The sequence below is a fragment of the Pogona vitticeps genome, chromosome 4, assembly GCF_051106095.1.
Source record: "Pogona vitticeps strain Pit_001003342236 chromosome 4, PviZW2.1, whole genome shotgun sequence".
Taxonomy (NCBI): domain Eukaryota; kingdom Metazoa; phylum Chordata; class Lepidosauria; order Squamata; family Agamidae; genus Pogona; species Pogona vitticeps.
Window position 1 is genome coordinate 157,536,230 of NC_135786.1, and position 18,861 is coordinate 157,555,090.

The following is an 18,861-nucleotide window of genomic DNA, read 5'->3' on the forward strand; positions in this document are numbered from 1 at the left end:
TGATGGAGAGATTTAATATAATGTATTTACTGTTCCTTTTCCTGGTATAATCTAAATCATAACTTAAAACTGTAAAGGTAGAAATTATCTTATGATGCTGTCATATGTGAGGTACCTCTGCCTTTTCTACTATTGACAGACTTAGTTAACAACAACAAAAAAGCAAGAACTTCAAGAGTACTGTGATACCACCAAAAACTCTTTCCTTCTCCACTTTAACTTTTGGAGGAAGGGGCATTCTTCTCAGAACCCAAGATCTCCATCTGCTAATCTTGTAGTAGGTGCTCTTCTGTTAAGAAAGGGTACACAGGACCTCTTCGCTGTCTGCTGTGGTGGAGCAGATCTTACCATACATACAATATCCATGTTGCTTCCTGTTTCCAAAGGATCTATATTCTTGAGATAAAGATTACAATGATGAGATATGTGTAGATGCCATCTAAGTGAACTAGCTTGAAGGCTTTATACCTGAGGCTAGTTGAAAAAGAATTGGAGAAGAGCAATAATTTAATCCCCTTCCCCAGCTATGGAACTGTTGGTTTGGGAACTGGTACACACTCCCATATGTGCTGAGGATACTGAAGGGGTTGTGTTTTGCTTTCAAAGCACCTAGTGTTCAGTGTGTGTGCTTTTTTAAAAAGTGGTTTAACTTTTGCAGATTTGCAAGCAGTGCTGTTCCACTTTTTAAAGTGGTTTGAAGGTTTTTGATCTTGGATGTGTGGGTAATCTGTAGGTCACTTGGGAAAAGGAAGTGTAGATTGCACTTCCTGTCTGAGCCAGAATTGTTCATCATATCAAGACCAGGCAAACCTCAGAAAGATTAATGTAGGGGGAAACTGAATTGAAAAGAGACTAACTTTTTCTGTTCTCTTGGCAGCATTTAACTCAGCTCTTTGAGCGCTATCTTTTAAAGTCTGTGGGGAAGCAACTTCAGTTCATGTCCTCTTTGAAGTCATCCCACCTTTTTGTTACCTATATTTTTAATACTTGAAGGTGATAATTTGCTGGAATTGTTAGAGAAAAATATAACGCCTTCAGACGCGCTCAAATATTCCTGTTCTTTGAGTGAAGCTGTAAGAGAAACGTTGGCTGGCTTTCTGGCACGAGTTCATCTCACCCAATATCCCATTTCTTTTTCCTCAGAGCACAGTGAATTACCCGAGACTATAGAGAGTGTTTCTACATGCACATATTGAGCACGTTATTAAAATCGTAAAATACACTCCATAACTTAGGCAAGCTTTTGGAAATGCCCTTTGCTCATATACCTCCTCTGTGAAGGCACTTTAAGATTTTTATATGCTTTATTAGTTCTTCCTCAGTGCAAAATAAACTTCCAAACTTTCCGTTAAGTAATAATAGTTATCTGAGGGAGCTCTTATTCTCCATCTCAGGGATAGGGAAACTTTGGTTCTTGAGATATTGTCACCTCTCACTCCCATCAGCCCCACCCAGCATGGCCAATGGCAAGGGAGTGGTACAGTGGGGTCTTGACTTAAGAACGGCTTGAGTTAAGAACATTTTGACTTAAGAACCACTCTCATAGGAAAATATTGACTTGACTTACATACTTAGATTTGAGTTACGAACTGAAAAAAACCCACGTGGGAGGCAGGGAAAGTGCAAAATGTGAACTTTCAGTTAACTGTTGGCCAGTGAAAAGGGTGCCTGTCTGCTTCCTCACTCCTCCCAGCGTTTAGAGAGTGGATTGGGAGACAGTCTTCAGACTGCCTGGTACTGTCCTGCCTGGACTGTATTTTCCCTGCCTTCCCTGAACCTTTTTTGACCTAAGAAAAAAAAAAGAAACAAAATATCCCCCTCTAGTGGTTGAAGGCGGAATAGCAGCTTCCCATTAGTTTCTATGTACAGAAAAGAGCAGATACGGATCAAATGGTTTTCAATGCATTCCTATGGGAAATGCAGATTTGACCTGAGAACTTTTTGACTTGAGAACCACCTTCCAATACGGATTAGGTTCTCAAGTCAAGACCCCACTGTAGTTGAAAACATCAGAAGACACAAAAGTCCTTCACTCTGTCCACCTTTCTTGTGCCCTCCAGCAGACCTCTGAGATGAAGGAACTTGAGCTCATTCATGAGAATAGATACCAGGGCTGCCTTAGTGGTAGAAGGCACCATAAAACATTACAAAAGGCTTTTTATAGTGTTCAGGAATCTTATTTACTATGAAGATAGATATCAAATTTTTTTAACACTTCAGTTATGGTTGTAAATTGTTCAGCTACGCCTAAATGACAGAACTGTTTGTTTGCTGTGTTATTCATTTTGCAATATTCCACTTCTTCAAATCTGAATGGCCTATCTTGCATATGCCTATTAGACAGAACAATTTGTGTATTGCAAAAATTTGAACAATATTCAAATTGTCCAGGCAATTTTTCATATTATGCAAAGTAAGCACTTTAATTGTTCCATTTATTTTCTACCAGTATATTTTAGTTTATAATTTGTTTTTAGACTAACAACAGATCTGAGGGAGGAGTCAGTACAGTATAGTTGAGTTTGGAACAGGGAATGCAAGTTCAAATCCTTGAGGAGTCACAACGTTTACTTAGGTGTGTGAGTGTCCGTCAGTACTTTTCAGCCAGAGGTCATTTTGAGAATAAAATGCAGAGAGGAGAAACATTAAAATCAGCTACATACATTACTGTTACGTATAAATAAATAATGGTGTTAGGGCTTAGTCTGTTATATTTTATTACCAGGTTTTACTGATGGTAGAAAAGCCTATGTAGGTATCCTCCACAAATGGTTCACACTCACCTAACTTGCAGGAAAAAATACAGAGGAAACTGAGATCAAACTGCACAAATCAGGGGGAAATACAGAGTGTTATTTCCTCCAGTGATGCAGATTGAATATTTTACTTTAGTTAGCAAATATCCTAGATTGCTTTCTTTGCCATATTTGACTATCCAAACACAAACATGGATAAGTAAGTGCTTCCAGAAACCCCACCCCTATAGCTGTGATTTGGTTATATTAGGAATGAGATTCATTTTACAGTTTGTGAATAAACAATATCATGCAGAATCCCTAAGCCAGAATAGTTACTAACCGTGCTGGTTAGGAGATTCTGGGAGCTATATTGCCAACATCTGCTTCCTAACATGTTCAAATGCATTAACATACAGTATATTTATTGAGGCATAAGCCTCATTTCATATAGTTGGACATGTGCCTGAATACACAAGACAAATGTAAAGTTAGTTCCTTTTCAGTGTCTCAAATTGATTTCTGATTTCTCTCTCTCTCTGCCCCCCATTTGTTTGTTTGTTTTTGGTATGTGGCATAATCCTGGGCTTTATCACGTTTAAAGAAATGGCTTGCATGACGTGCCACTGGAGAGTGTTGCTTGGTGTTAGTAGAGGGACTATTTCTGGAAGTGGAAGTTGAAATAATTATTTTATTTATCCTCCCCATCACTATTGGAAGAGTACTCTTTAGCTGCTATTATAACAAAGAAATAATGTCAGTTCTTACTTTCAGAAGAATGTCTCCTTCCATTCTGTTTACAAGCAATAGCTATATGTTTTTTGAACTTTCCATGTTTCTAAGTCTGCTTTCCGCTATTCACACCATTGTAAAGCTCAGACAAGGTGTTGAACCTGTACATTCTTAAAAATGTTGTATTGCACAAAATCCTCAAAATTTTTCTGTCTTGTAGAAATACATATTTGCTATATGCCAACGAGAATACATGTATTGTCAATACATATATTGGTCTCCCTGTACCTTTGCCGGGAGAGAAACAGGGGGAGTGTGGCCCTGTTGATACTCCTGGACCTTTCAGTGGCTTTCGACCATGGTGTCCTTCTGGATAGGCTGGCTGGATTGGGAGTTGGGGGCACCGCTTTATGGTGGTTCCGCTCCTTCCTAGCTTACTGTGTGCAGAGGGTGGTGTTTATGTCATGGGGTTCCTCAGGGTTCAGTACTGTCCCCCCTGGTTTTTAACATCTACATGAAACCGCTGGGAGAGGTCATCAGGAGGTGTGGGCTGAGAAGTCAGCAATATGCTGACGACACTCCGCTCTACCTCTCGTTTTCCACCAATCCAGGTGAGGCGGTTTCTGTGCTGAACTCGTGTCTGGACCTGATAATGGAGTGGATGAGGGTTAATACATTGAAACTCAATCCAGACAAGGTGGAAGTGCTGTTAGTGGGTGCTTCACCGGACAGGCTGGAGGGCCATTTCCCTGCCCTGAATGGAGTTACACTCCCCCTAAAGGACAGGGTCCGCACTCTGGGGGTGCTCCTGGACCCGAGTCTAACTCTGGAAGCCCATTCAGCTGTGGAAATTGTACCAGCTATGGCCCTACCTCAACGAGCAGAGTCTCATGACAGTTACACACACACTGGTAACATCTCGTATAGATTACTGCAATGCGCTCTACGTGGGGCTGCCTTTGAAGACGGTCTGGCGACTGCAACTGGTCCAGGATCAAGCTGCATGGCTGGTGAGTGGTGGAGCCGCTAGGGGACATATCAAACCAATTCTGTTTAAATTACATTGGCTACCAGTTGCTGCCCAGGCCCGATTCAAAGTGCTTGTTTTTATATATAAAGCCCTAAACAGCTTGGGCCCTGGATACCTGAAGGACCGCCTCCTTCCATATGAACCTACCCGGTAGTTAAGATCTAGCCAGGGGGCCCTTTTGAAAGAGCCATCACTCAAGGAGGTAAGAGGGATGGCTTGTAGACAAAGGGCCTTTTCGGCAGCAGCCCCCAGACTATGGAATGCCCTCCTGACTGAAATTCGTCTAGCACCGATGCTGATGACATTATGGCACGAGGTCAAAACTTTCCTGTTCCAGAAAACTTTTAATTGAAATAATATCAACTGTGGGTCATGGTGGCAATTTTTAGAGTATATATTTTAATTGTACTTTAATTGCCTTATCTTTTTATTGTAGTTTAATTGTTGCAAGCCACCGAGAGACCTTGGGTAGAGTGGGCGGAATATAAGAAAAATAGATAGATAGATAGATAGATAGATAGATAGATAGATAGATAGACAGACAGACAGACAGACAGACAGACAGACAGACAGACAGACAGACAGATAAATTTAAGTAGTCACTGCCACTCTGTGCTCTTAATTTTGAAACATGCTTGTATGTTTGTGAGTTTAGTTTTATTTTTGATAATACATATATTTAATTATCTTTCCTTTAAAAGTCTCAAAGTAATGTGCAAAATCTGTTGTGTTTCTTTGCTTTGTGATTTGCTTTCCAAATATTTTATGCGTACATATTTGTGCTACTTTGTAGAACTAAAATCTTGATTCTGTTGAAATAAGAGTTAAAGTTTCACATTATGACTGAAGTCCTGTCGCTTCTTTACACATGCAGAAGGCAAATGGCATACCATGCAGTCTCTTCTGTCTAAAGTTTAATAAGTCACTGTTAGGATTCTCAGGTTTGCATTCACTACTTGGCATGCTTGGAAATCCCATTGGGACTTGTTACAGTGGACCCTTGACTTACAGACGGCTTGACTTACAGACTTTTTGAGTTACAGACTTCTCTGGCCGCAAAATTTAGGTTTGACTTGCAGCCTGAGAATTGACTTACAGACCAGAGAGAAACCAAAATGGAACAAAAACGGCCTGTTACGGGATTAATCTGTTTTCAGTGCACTGTAGGTCAATGGAGACTTGACCTACAGACTTTTTGACTTGAGAACCGCCTTCCAATACGGATTAAGTTCTCAAGTCAAGACCCCACTGTAATTGCTAACTAGTAGGCAGTGAAAGTGACACCACTGTTTGCCTCCTTCATGCATAACAAAGCAGTGGGATTTCAGCAACTGCCTCATTATTTAAATTTCATCATGCTGATTTTGATACATTTTGGGTTGCATTATTGCAATATCCAGAAACAATGGCAGATTGTACCATTTATTGGACCACTAAAATATACACAGACTGTTTTCCAAATCTACACTACAGTATGATCACAGTACTGTATGTTAGTTATATTACAGAGGTTGTTTTTTAAAAAAAATAAAACAAAAACAATGTATTCACAAAGGCTTTCACAGCCGGGATCTAATGGCTATTGTGGATATTTCGGGCTCTTTGGCCGTGTTCTGAAGGCTGTTCTTCCTAACGTTTCGCCAGTCTCTGTGTAGCACTCCTGTCCTCTGAAGATGCTGGCCACAGAGACTGGCAAAACGTTAGGAAGAACAACCTTCAGAACACAGCCAAAGAGCCCGAAAAACCCACAACAACCAAAACAAAAACACTTTGTTGCTTCCTAAAAGGTAAAGGTTCCCCTTGACAATTTTTTGTCCAGTCGTGTTCAACTCTAGGGGGCGGCGCTCATCACGCTCTTCAAGCCATAGAGCCAGCATTTGTCCGAAAACAATCTTCCGTGGTCACATGGCCAGTGCGACTTAGACACGGAACGCTGTTACCTTCCCACCAAAGTGGTCCCTATTGATCTACTCTCATTTGCATGCTTTCGAACTGCTAGGTTGGCCAGGAGCTGGGACAAAGCGACGGGAGCTCACTCCGTCGCGTGGATTCGATTTTACGACTGTTTGGTCTTCTGACCCTGCAGCACAGGCTTCTGCGGTTTAGCCCACAGCGCCACCACGTCCCTTTGTTGCTTCCTAATGCAAATGAAAAAAGAGTTTTAAAAAACCCTGAATGCTACAAATCACTAGTTTCTGGTTCAGAATAATTCACCTAGTCATAATCTCAGCATCCATAGAAGCAGAGAGAGCAGCAATAGACACTTTTTGAGCCATGTGATATTCCTCCTCCATGTAATAAGGCCACACGTTTGCAACTATAAGGTTGCCTTTATATCACAGAAAGAGTGATTCTGTCTTTTAAGTTATATTCATAATGCAATATTGTTATATTTAATTGTTTTTAAAGGAATTAATTACAAATAGCTGGTTATTTCCAAATGCTGATGAGTTGTGTTTTGTTGTTGTTATTGTTGTTTTTAAACCTCACTGAAAACCAAACAGTTCTTTTAAAGAAGAGAAAAAGGATGTCACATAAGACTTCTGGTTTCTTTAACCAATCAGTGTAAAAAAATGTACCTTTCTCCATTTTGCTTTCAAAAAAGGAAACAGATTGTGGTGGTGTGGCTGGAAGAAATCTCACTTTCTGGGTGCTGGGTCACATGGGGTGAATGCTAAGTTCCGTGCTTAAACCTAGGAACCCTGATCACAGTTGATCCTTTCAAGGAAGAAGAAGAAGCCCAGAATGGCATAAAAAAAAAAAAACATCGAGCGATAGGGTTTTTGATTCAGAACAACAGAATGAAAATGACGTTCTCTTTTTGTGTGCATGTTTATTGCAGGTGTTAGAAACTATTTGAAGGAAGCCTTAGTACATATCATTGCTGTACATGCCGAGGTGAGACAATTTCGTATTATCCCCAGTTACCCTCAAAAATACCTCAGTGAATTTGCAAGTCCAATCTACAAAACAAGCGGATTGTTTGAAAATAAAAAAAAATATGTAAAAGAGATATTGGGCTGGATGATAAATTGATGGTTTGCGACAGTGATCTGACAGTTATCTGTGGCACCAACAGTATGAAAGATATTTTTTAGAGAGAGAATGGGGGAGATGACAATCAGAGTGATGAGGAATGAGAAGAACTGAGGAACAGTCAGAAAAGGAGCATCATTTTGCTGCAAGTCCCTTCTTCTTTTACTTTTTTTACACCCTGGGGGAGGGGGTTATTTGTCATCTGCAAGAATAGGACAGGAGAACAATTCTTCCGGGGAGTTAAATGCAGGCTTTTAAATTATGTTATTTTTCATCTGAAATTTTTAGGTATTCACTATCTCAAAGGAGCTTGTACCCAGAGTCCTGTCAAGAATTGTCGAGGCAGTTGCTGAAGAACTCAGCCGGCTAATGCAGTGTGTTTCATCCTTTAGCAAAAACGGTGCTTTACAGGTAGCTGAGTCCTGGAAATAGCTGTTGATAAAGACATAATATGTATCTCTGTTATAGTCAGGTTTAAAAGCCATTCCTTCACCTCAAGAAATCCTCAGAACTGTAATTGTGTGTGCAGGTTTAGGAATCTTTAATAGCACTCTGTGCCCTTACCAACCATTTTGTGATTTCTTTGTGGAAAGCCATGACCCTTAATCTGGCATTAAAAATACATGGCTGTAGTGTGGATCGTGCTACAATGTTATGTGCACAGAGCGACACAATAGAACATACACAACAAAGAGTTTTAGCAGCAGCAAAGAATCACAGCTTTGTGATTTTCTGCTGCTTCAGAAGCCCCCCCCCCCAAATATCCAAACATGTAGTTTAAAAAAACGTTCTTTAATGAATGAAGAAGTCATATCACTAGAAGTGCTGTTCAATTGAGGGAAGGTTTCTGAAGATGATTAATACAATCAAGGTACAGTACATAGCTTCTTTTCCTTAACTGGAAAACTGCCTCATCACCTCTCATGACAAAAGAAAGATTTTTTTTAATTTTTATTTTATTATATTCTGTAGAAGATACAGGGTGGATAGGGGCACTGAGCACCCCTGCAAAACATGGCATAACTATTCCCATACCCTCTAGGTTCAAAATGACTTTTTGAGCAAACATGGAGAGGGTGTTGGGGAGCTGGGGGTGCAGGAGGGCACGCTTTGCCCAACCTGCTGTCGATATGCATGGTTCTTCATTCCCATGTAATCTGCTGCTCATGTAAGACCTTGAGCAGGAGAATCAAACAGTTAACAAGGTCTTTTAGATCTCTGTTCTTCTGGTTATACAAAGTAGCAGTGGTTACTGAATATTTATTAAGCTGTGTGAATCTTACAAAGTTGATCTGGAGACATGTGAATTGTATTTCTTTAAGTCCCGTTGCAATTCCTTTTTTGGGGGGTGTCCATAACATGTATCTGTGATGGAAATGCAGGCTTCCATTTCACTGAGAAAATCCTTTCATAGTAAAATGTTGCACGTGACATATATTATTCAAAAGGTAAAGCAGCATTTACCAGAAAGAACATTTTGAGCCATTCTAAATGTTTGCATTTTATTTTGTTTGGGTACTTTTGGAGAAGGGGACAAACAAGTCCTGACACACTTGTTCAGTCAATCCTCTTAGATAAACCGCTTAAGAGCACTTGCCTGAAAAATAACCAATGAAAAATGTTTCTGAATGGATCTTTAAAAAATAGTGTTGATTGCTGCTCTTCAGCAGTAGCAAAATAAAAGAACAAATTCACATTGACAGACTTCACCCTCATGAACTTCCTTCCTCTTTGGTAAGATTGTATGTTAAGAAGTCAGAGCCTCCTTGGTGTACATGTTAAAGACTGTGTGCATGTGTATGTGCAATGCATATTTATTTTAGAGATCTGAAAATAACTTCAAGCAAGCATATTTACAAATGTTTCCTAATTCTTTAGATATGGTTAGTTACCTCCTGCACTTTCCAGATCTATAGTTGTTAATGCAGCTGTTTCATGGCTGAAGCTTCCTGCACAGGAAACAAATATTCAGAAGTCTTACTGCTTTTTTGCTATATTTTTTTCACAGACTCCAAGTCTTGTGATGTCAGAAGGTGAAGCTATAAATATAGTTGTATTTGTATTATGTTTCTGTTCCTCAGGCCCGGCTTGAAATTTGTGCACTGAGAGATGCTGTGGCTTTATTCCTAACACCTGAAAGCAAGTGAGTATGAAAAGGCTTTCTCTGTTGGTTAACTATAAGTCCAGCAAATGAGAGCAAAACAACACAACACTGGAATAGGACAGTGAGCAACTGGGAGTGCACCACATCTTGGGCAGCATAGGGCATCCTTGAAACAATGTCATTATCTAGGAGTCATCATGTGGCTCCATATTACTAGCCAGAATGCAGCAGGATGGGAATTCTCAAGGAGGGGACACCTAATCAGTCCTCCAATTCACTGGGAGAGTATGCTTTGGGTGCTAACTAAGCCTTGCCACTTCTGCTTGTTCCCTTCATTGATTGGGAAGAAGAAAAAAACAGAAAAAGATATAGAAAAAGATGTGCACCCTTCTCTGATGGAGCGCTGCTAGGTTAAAAAATGTCATTAGCTAGCCAACTCCATGGTCCTCATCTTTGTAGCACGGAGTGATTTGAACTATCTTGGTGGCTCTAGCATGCATCCTTATACCAGTGGAGAAAAAAATGGCCACTTCACTGAGCCCTCTTCCAATCCTCTCCTATAAGGCAGAGGTGCCCCTAATAAACAAGCTTTTGATACTACTGGAGACCTGAGGATTTGACTTGTCTTCTCTGTTTCATGTTCCTAGGAGAGTCAGATTTTCTAAGAAAAGAGAGATCTTGGGGCAGTGGAGACTGACACAGTAGCACAAATGTAGTACACCATTTCATTTTTGGATTCAGGTGATCTCACTCCACTCCTCCTGTCTCTTTAGCAGAAAAGGAGGTTCAAGTCCCTGCCTAGATTTTGCTTTTACTGAACTCCCAGTCTCATCACACTTGGGTTGGGAGAGAGGCCGAGAGGAAAGGAAAGCAGGAACATTTCTAATTAGGAGGCAAGGTGGAGGTGTATCTTGCTCCTCCTCTGTGGAGTCAGTGAACCGGGTGGGAAGGGACGATGGCTGAGTGAATGCCTGCCTGCATCATGAAAGAAAAAAGTTGTGTGCTTACATGCTGTCTTTCTACTTGCTTGCCTCTCTTCCTTCTTCCCCACCACCTCTCTCCCTCTCATCCTTTTGGCTTCATCCGCCTTAGCTGCCTCATCCCATCCCACCTAACTACAAGAGGCCCCGGGCACCACTGCTAGAAGGAAGAAGACTATACAGCCAAATCTGGGTCAGGGCTAGCTGTCTCTAGCTGCGTATTTCTCATCTGTGTTTCTGTGCCTCCTGAATACAACTCAATTAGAGCCCAGTGCTCCTGAGCCCTCCTTTTTAAAGTGCTTCACACATCATTCTGAAACTGTTTCATAAGACATTTTCTCTTCAGTTTCCCCCCAACATTCAAATATTTTTCCCTTTTAGAGTTTGTGGGAGGCCAGGGGCACTTGCCCTCTTTTCAGAAGATCCTGGCTTTTTAAAAAAAGTCTTTTGAATCTTATTGAACATTCTGGAGTTTCTTCTTTCACTGTTCTTATAACATGAGGCAGGTCTTCTTTAACAGCCTCAAAGGAGAAACACCTCACTGCCGTCCTGATTTTTGTATGCATCTTTATTCAGCTAGGAGACAATGATTCAGACCAGCCCACTACCACCATCAGGATAATCTAGATAACACCAGCAGCTGGTATGTGGCTCCCCTCTTGCTTAAGCCAGGGCAGTGTGGGAAGTACGACAGAGAGTGCAAAGCTCTCTGACAAGAAACTACATTGACAGTCTTGCTGGAAACACAATATTTGTTACATTTGGAGATTGCTCATATTATTTCCTTCCACAAAGTTGTGTTAACTTTCCATGTACATCTGGGTTGTCCAGGAAATTATCTGCAACTAGGGCACTAGATCTTTGCCAATGATCTAGAACAATCTGTGGGGCCTGACTATGTAGATGAAGTTACTGAAAGACAGATTCCTTTTTCTCCTATACCAGAACTGCTCTTTTGCAGCCAAATCATAAATTGCAATGTGCCCAAAGGCTCTAGTTTCAGGAGTGTTCCTAGTTCAGTTTTGCTTAATTTTGAATGCATGTTACCTTTTCGCTATTCTATAAATGTCCAGAAGAAATTTAAATTATTATCTCACATTAAAAGCAGTTTATGCTGTGATTTTTGTTTGTCTGTTTTCCTGCATAACCATCAAGAACAGTGAGAAGAATGTCTGTTTGTTCTTTTGGATTTCACCAGCCCTTTTACTATTGGCTGAAACTATTCTTCATTCTGCTATTGCATGAAAAAAAATCCACCCCCCATCTTGCACCCCCTGCTTTTTTCTGTAAAAGCCCTGCATTTAATATTAAAACATCTGTCATTTTATTAAAGAGTAAGATGTGGAAGCATTCACAGAAAGAAGAGAGGTATAAAATTAAATGAGAAATAATGTAACATTTCATAATCAAAATATGAAAAGAAATGCAGTTGACCTCATGTGTGTGCACACTGAATGCTAGCTAATTGTATGAATGGAGACATTTTATTACTGATAATATGATCCATTAATTTTTAAAAGTAAATGTTACAACTGTTGGCATTCTTGTTCAACCTACATAACTGAGAAATACGCTTTAACCAAAAACAGAGATTCAGCGTAAAAGATTGCTGTGAATCATGTGTAGGATAAGTATGTGTTTAATGTTACAGCTCAAGCTTTAAGCAAGCCCTCGAAGCCTTGCCACAGCTGTCAAGTGGTGCAGATAAAAAGTAAGTTTCTCTCCTTCATAACTGAGAATGTGTGTTCTGTGAACAATATAGCAGTTAAAACATTCCTTCAGGATAAGCTGTGGTATTTAGGCTTTTGGACCAAGACAGAGCAAACTGGGTGGTAGTGATTCCACAATTACACTTCTCCTTGTATACATTCTATATGGCCTTGGAGCTATTTATCACTGTGAGAACTGTGTGCGGGGTTTAAAACTACTGACTCTGCCGAAAACCACACAGAGACTTCTATGGGCGAGCAGAGAATTGACCTTGGCTTTCCAGCATCCTAATGCAACACCATATCTACTTCACAGCACTGTCACTCATGTCTGTATCACCACATTTGCCCCTTATGCCTATGTTATATAAAGAGAATAGTTCCCCTTTAGATGCTGGAAGTTCAGCATACTTACATTTCCAGATGTAACTTTGGTGTTTGGGTTGCTTCCAGCTGCCTGAGCAGCAATTGGCATGCTCAGCCCCTGTTTAGTTTCCTCCAGAACATAGCTTGCCATCTCAGGTGGTGAAGGGTTATATTCACTGCTGCTTATTTGCCATATATCCTGCTGTTGTTTCTGCAAGTTCACCACACACTTCATTGCAGCATTTCAAATAATGAGTTCAAAATTTATGGAATGATTTAGGCCTGTTCATGTTGCCAGTGACGTATTATATTTAATATTGACTTATTAAATATTGACTGTGTGTGGTTGCTGTTCTAGTACCCGTTCCTGGAGGGTGTTATTGAGGAAGTAGATACTGACATGTTTATGTCTTTTACTTGCTGGCCCTGGCAAAGATTATACAGCTGTGGAATTTACTGCAGCTATTAAATGCTACTTTTTTTTCAAGAGGAAATTGATGGTGGTTGCCTAAAGACTAACTCAACATTTTTAATAAAATTTAAGTGGTTTTTTTCTCTTTTCTATCCTAAAGTTTTAAGGGTTCAACTTCTTACTCTTTACTGCTTAATCATTTTTCCTGAAATAAAAGCTTAACAATTAAACTTAGCATTTAAAAACCCATTTTCTGCTTTGCTTTGGTTAGAGGCATTAATTGGCAAGATGAAAATGTCTTGCCCAATGAGCAAAGATTTGTTCAAAAGAAAAGAAACAGATACTGAACTATAACCAATGCTAGAGAAGTTCGGTGCCCTACAATTTATTTATTTATTTATTGGACTTATATACCGCCCCATAGCGCTACAAGCACTCTCAGCACAAGTGTCTGAGGTTATCGTGACTGATATTTTACCTAAGTTTTCTGTGTCTGAGTCTCCTCACACTGAATTTCCTTTGCCCACTTACCTGAGAATTAGCTTGTTGTGATCAATGGGGCTTATTTCTACGTAGAAATACTGTATTAAGATTGTGCTTTTAGCCTCCAAGTGTATGCATACTTGAGAATAAATTCTGTAACATTCGAGCCAGATTCCAATGAATTTTCTATGCCAGTGTTAGTCAAACAGTGTGACTCTCAGCAGTGAATTGCTGCTAGTTAAGGAGTCCACACTTGTATTCCTTGTTGTGTGTCAAATCACATAACTGGTGCAGAATGAGGACTCCAAAACCTGCATGGATCCCTTAACTAGCAGGAAATCACTGATAAGGTTTATGCTACTTGACTTTTTCAGGCACACATAAGTAATAGTATTCTGGCCACAATGTGGGTCACTTTTAAGTAAGTATTAATGGCACTAGATGTTTGAATGAGCAGTATTTCCTTCATAGTTTGAACCAATGAGATTAATCTGTATTTGGACTACTGCTTTCAGAATTCCCAGGTGGTATGGGGAATTTTGAAAGCAGAAATCTACACACCTTTACTAATAGCAGTAACCCAGAACAAGCTGAACTGTATTTCATTGAGTAGATTGTAGACCATGAAAGGTTATGGTGTAATGGATATGTTAATTTTTAAGGTGCCAAACAAATCTGGTTTGGTTTGGTTTGGTTCGGTTGCAGCAGACTAACACAGCTGTTCCTCTGGAAACTGCCCTTATGATGCATAGTGAAAAAAAATTTCTGTCCCTCCCATAGACACACACTGGTGCTTTTCATGGCCAGAATTTATAAAAAAAAAAAAAATCAGTCAGCATCTTAAAATATAATCTTCTTTAACAGGTTGCTGGAAGAGCTACTAAACACCTTCAAGAGCAGCATGCAGTTGCAGCTTACCTGCTTTCAAGCTTCTTCTTCCACAGTGGTGAAGACATAAGAGAATTCTGATATGTAATTGTTTTACAAAAAACAACAAGAGATGGTAAATCCCATCATTGTTCATATTTATGTTTGTACTGTCTGTGCCATTATATATTTGCCCTGTTCAACTTGCTGTAAAGTGACTTCATTACTCTATGAACTGTGTCTTGTGACTCAAAATTCCAGACTCTGAAGTTCTTGTTTATTTATTACCCCATCGCACCACATTGCTGAAACTCTTGTTGCTAGAAGAAATGCCAAACAGGAGATTTTTTTCATTGGAACTGTGTCACAAAAATATACAAAATTAAACTTTATTTTCAAATTACATGAGGTTCAAACTACAGTTTACTTTCTGTAGATGCAAAGGGTAGGTTTCAAGAATTTGTTTTTCCCAAATTTGTAAATATCTTCCTTCCCTTTTGCTTCATAGATTTACTCCATTCAAGAACGTTTGCCCGATCCTCTGTGTACTGGAGGGGACTGGAGGAGGGGAAGGAAAGTTTGTTTTCCCCAACAAAGTTGTGTTTACCTAGCTCTGGATTTAGCACTATATATGTGTAACTGGCAAACAGGTTGTATGTACTGTATTATTCTACCAAATAGTGAAGAGAATCTTATTATTCTCTAGTTTAATTTCTGATCAGATACAGAAATGTGGCAAAATCTTCCTTGCCAGATTATTAATTTACTACATACATGTATGCCACAGCCATCATCCCTACGTACTCAGATTTGTCTCATTCTGATACTTCATTTACAACTGATCTCTATATAGAGATCTGTTTCAACTACAAAAAAGTGGGGTTTACAGCAGAACTCTGTCATAGATGTTCATGCTGAGTGGACTCTTTCAGGATTACAAATCTAATAAATAAAAATATTCATGATGAAATATACATAAAATTGCATGGAGCAGAGTGATTTCTAGCATTTTCACATTATTTTCTAAGCAGCAAGATTTATTTATTTATTATTTCAACTTGCACATCACCCTATTGGTGCAAACACTCTCTGGGCAGTTCTAAACATGTCAAATCACATTAAAACCAACAACATACATTGCAATATCTAATAAATGCTGTAAAATAAATAAAAACTAGTCACTAACTTTAAAAACCTGCATGGTCGCTAAACTGGAGGTTGTTCATTTCCCCCCCCCCCCCCCAATGTAGACTTTTGTTACCATCAGGTCTGCCATCAGCAGTGGTTATATTGCTCTGTATCTTACTGGGGCTCACATCTTGTATGCCCTCATTCTTCATATCTGCAGCCGCTCAGGCCCTCCCGCCTCTCTGCTGCTCCAGCCATTCATAAGTGGCCTTACATAGCAGGGGACTGTAATGGTCCTGGAAGCTTAGCAGTTGCCTTCGCTGCCAGATCACCAGCACTCACGATGGGGAGGGAATTTCAGCAACTGTCATTTGTGGTCCTGCACTGGCAGGTTCACCCAGTGATCTTGTTGTAATGTGGCAGGGAGTTGAGTTCAGCTCTAAATAAACGTTTCCACATAATCAAAGAAGGCAATCCTGGCATTTGTGCTGGCATCGTCCTGAGGATCTAAATGCACTGGGCACTGGAGGGAGCACTTAATGCAACTTGCCAAGTTTCTCCACATTAACTTTTATGTAAATATGTCTGCAAACATTACATTACATATTCCAAGGTGGAGATAATGTGCTGACAAGCTAATCTGCATGTCAGACAGAAAGTCAGACACCTTTATAGCACTTAAACCTATATGTTCAAATGTTTTGATGCTGAATTTGAAACAACACAAGTATCCCCAGCAACCACTCTCTCTGTTCTGTTTCATGTTCAATAGGTTTTACTTTCTGCATCTTTTAACTGCTGCCATCATCTCTATTTGAATGTAGGAAGCATCTGAAAAATGTTGCAGGAATTTATTGAAGCCTTGCATAAACCACAAGACACACAGCTGCCAGATGCAACCTAGCACTGTCCAAATGAGATGCAAGGGTGACTTCACCTTAAAAAGGGGGAATGATATAATTGCAGTGTCTGATTTAAAGATATCTATGGCATGTTTTTCAAACTGGTGTTATTAATGACTAGCCGAAAATTCTTGCAAAACCCAGACAAAATGTTTCTTGTAAAGCAGAGGCAAAACATTAAAGTTAATGAAATATGCTTTAACTTACCAGAAACTTAAAATAGTATTTATGTGTCCAGAGAATTAAAGCACATTTCAGTTTGGTGACTGAATTTGTAAATCTGGATGAATGTAAATATAGTTAATGTTTATTACATTATCACACTTTTTTTCCTATTTAAGTAGCCTAGTCTAAAATACACAAAATTCTACCTGAGAAAGTGGCACTTGCTGAAATGACAATACGAGGAGAGCTGTGGGGGCCTGGGGGAACCAGGCTACAACAATCCTGAAATAGTTAGATGGGAGATGGATGGCAGAACCATTCATTATGATTAGAATTAGGGCTGCCAGTCACAAAGCCACATTCCCTCTTCTCTTCTTCCCCATCGTTAGGTCTTCTATGGCATTCTTGGAAGAAATGTGCCAACCTGTGTCCCTCAGAATTCAAATTCCTAGCAAATTCTCAGGAGCATATAGATTTAGCCTAATTTGGATGACCCTCACTTTGATCTGGACATTTCTCAGAAAGATGTCAGAATTAAGTCCTGAATCAATTCATTATCCGTGTGATCTGAAGCACTCTCAATGGAAATATAGCAATCATTCCATCCCGCTTATTATTGTGTGTTAGCTGAAGTGGCCTGTATAAATACATAAAGAAGCTGGTTGTCCATGAAACGCTATGTCTCTGTGTTGCTTTCTGGGGCTTGTTTGTACTTAAAATCTCACTATTTTAATCATGTGCTATGTTATGGGAACATGGATGAGAGACTCTCCTTTAGTGGCCGTAATGCATGGAGTCTAATAATAGTAACTAAGGGCTTGTCTACACAGGCTGTTTTGGAGCGGACTGTTGCAGGCTAAGTAGATTCACTTGGGGTCAGGTAGAACTGTGATGTATCATTTCAATGTGTAATCTTCACATCAAAATGGCATATTGGAGCTCACACACGCTATTTTGTCCTGCTCCTTACTGTGGGAATTTCCAGTGTCATGGTTTAATGAGAGAGCCACTTCAGGATATTGGCAAATTAAACACTTCCTCAGTAGAGGGGAAGAGGAAGTGGTCCCTTTTTAAAGACTCTATTATGGCAATGAAAATGCGCTGCATAACTTTTTTTTTCATTAAAAATCATTGCTTTGATTTAAAGGGCCAGTTGAGAAACTCTCCACAGAAAATGTACCAGCCCATCCCTGCAACAGACCAAACAGCAGGTTAAACACCTGTGTAGTCACTCTCTAGTAGTGATTCCCAGCCTGGGGTACGTGTACTCTCAGGAATACACATCAGGACATTTAGAGGTATGCGTGAAGGGGAATGATTAATGGCGGAAAAAGGCAAATACATTAATGCAGTTCTTCAGTGGTCTTAATCCACAGCATGCATGGGGAATAAAATCAAAAATATAGGACACATTTGCTATGATAAAATGAAATGCTTCAGTTAGAGTTTATTGTGATACTTTTAGGATTCCAAGTGCACACAGTCTCAAGGTGAAAGACAATGTGAGTATCCGTCTGTCATGCCCCTTGATGCAGCCACTCCTACATGTGTGACCCATTCTTTGGAAAAGTCTTAAAGAGGTCTGGCAAACAGCTGGCTGGTCTGTGAATGCCTCTGAACAAGCCAGTCCTGTTACCGCCACCTTCTCCTTTCTCACTCTGTTAGGCACCCTGCCCGCCTGCTTGTGCTCTTTCAGGCTTCCCTTTCAAGGCTCAGTCATGTATTGAAAAAGACCAACACCTGATGGGTACAATTTATGGAAATGGGTTGCCAAGTGGTACGCAAGTGAAAAAAGGTTGGAAACCACTGCTCTATAGTGAAGAAAAGAAAATTGACTAGTTCTTTCCCTGCAATAATAGTCTTTTTGCAGTAGTGTTGTCAGGTAAGTGTGCTCTATATTTTCTTACTGATGGTTACTGGAAAATTTTCTAACCCTGTAGTTGTGGGAAGTAACATCACGGTGTATTCTTAAAGGATCTGAAAAAACTCTATTTTTACTCATCTTTTCAAACATAATGAATCAGTGCTGGAAAAGGACCTTGGGGCATCAAGTTTATTATCTGCTCTATTGAGCATGGTTCATTGCAGCTTTGCCCTTGGTGCGTCAATTTTACCATTAATGGAACTCCCAAAACCTCCTTATTCTAAGGACAAAATATTGCAGTAAAGCCCTTTTTAGCTGGCCATGTAGTCTTTTGCTTTGGTATTTGCT

General features: G+C 39.8%; 1 protein-coding gene across 11 annotated transcripts in view; it reads left to right on the forward strand.

Moving 5' to 3' along the window:
* EXOC2 (exocyst complex component 2) overlaps window positions 1-17,323 on the forward strand; it is a 130,432-nt gene extending 113,109 nt beyond the window's left edge. For 4 of the 11 annotated variants that reach the window (XM_072998560.2, XM_072998561.2, XM_020789822.3 and 1 more), the window contains exons 24-28: window positions 7,340-7,395; window positions 7,822-7,944; window positions 9,615-9,676; window positions 12,269-12,328; window positions 14,452-15,435. In XM_072998560.2, the coding sequence (XP_072854661.2) occupies window positions 7,340-7,395; window positions 7,822-7,944; window positions 9,615-9,676; window positions 12,269-12,328; window positions 14,452-14,545 (395 nt within the window). In that variant the 3' untranslated portion in view covers window positions 14,546-15,435. Of the gene's footprint in view, window positions 1-7,339; window positions 7,396-7,821; window positions 7,945-9,614; window positions 9,677-12,268; window positions 12,329-14,451; window positions 15,649-16,354 lie in introns of those variants that run through there. The other 7 variants (XM_078393414.1, XM_078393411.1, XM_078393413.1 and 4 more) reach the window with 3 other exon arrangements.
* Window positions 17,324-18,861: the final 1,538 nt, after the last annotated feature.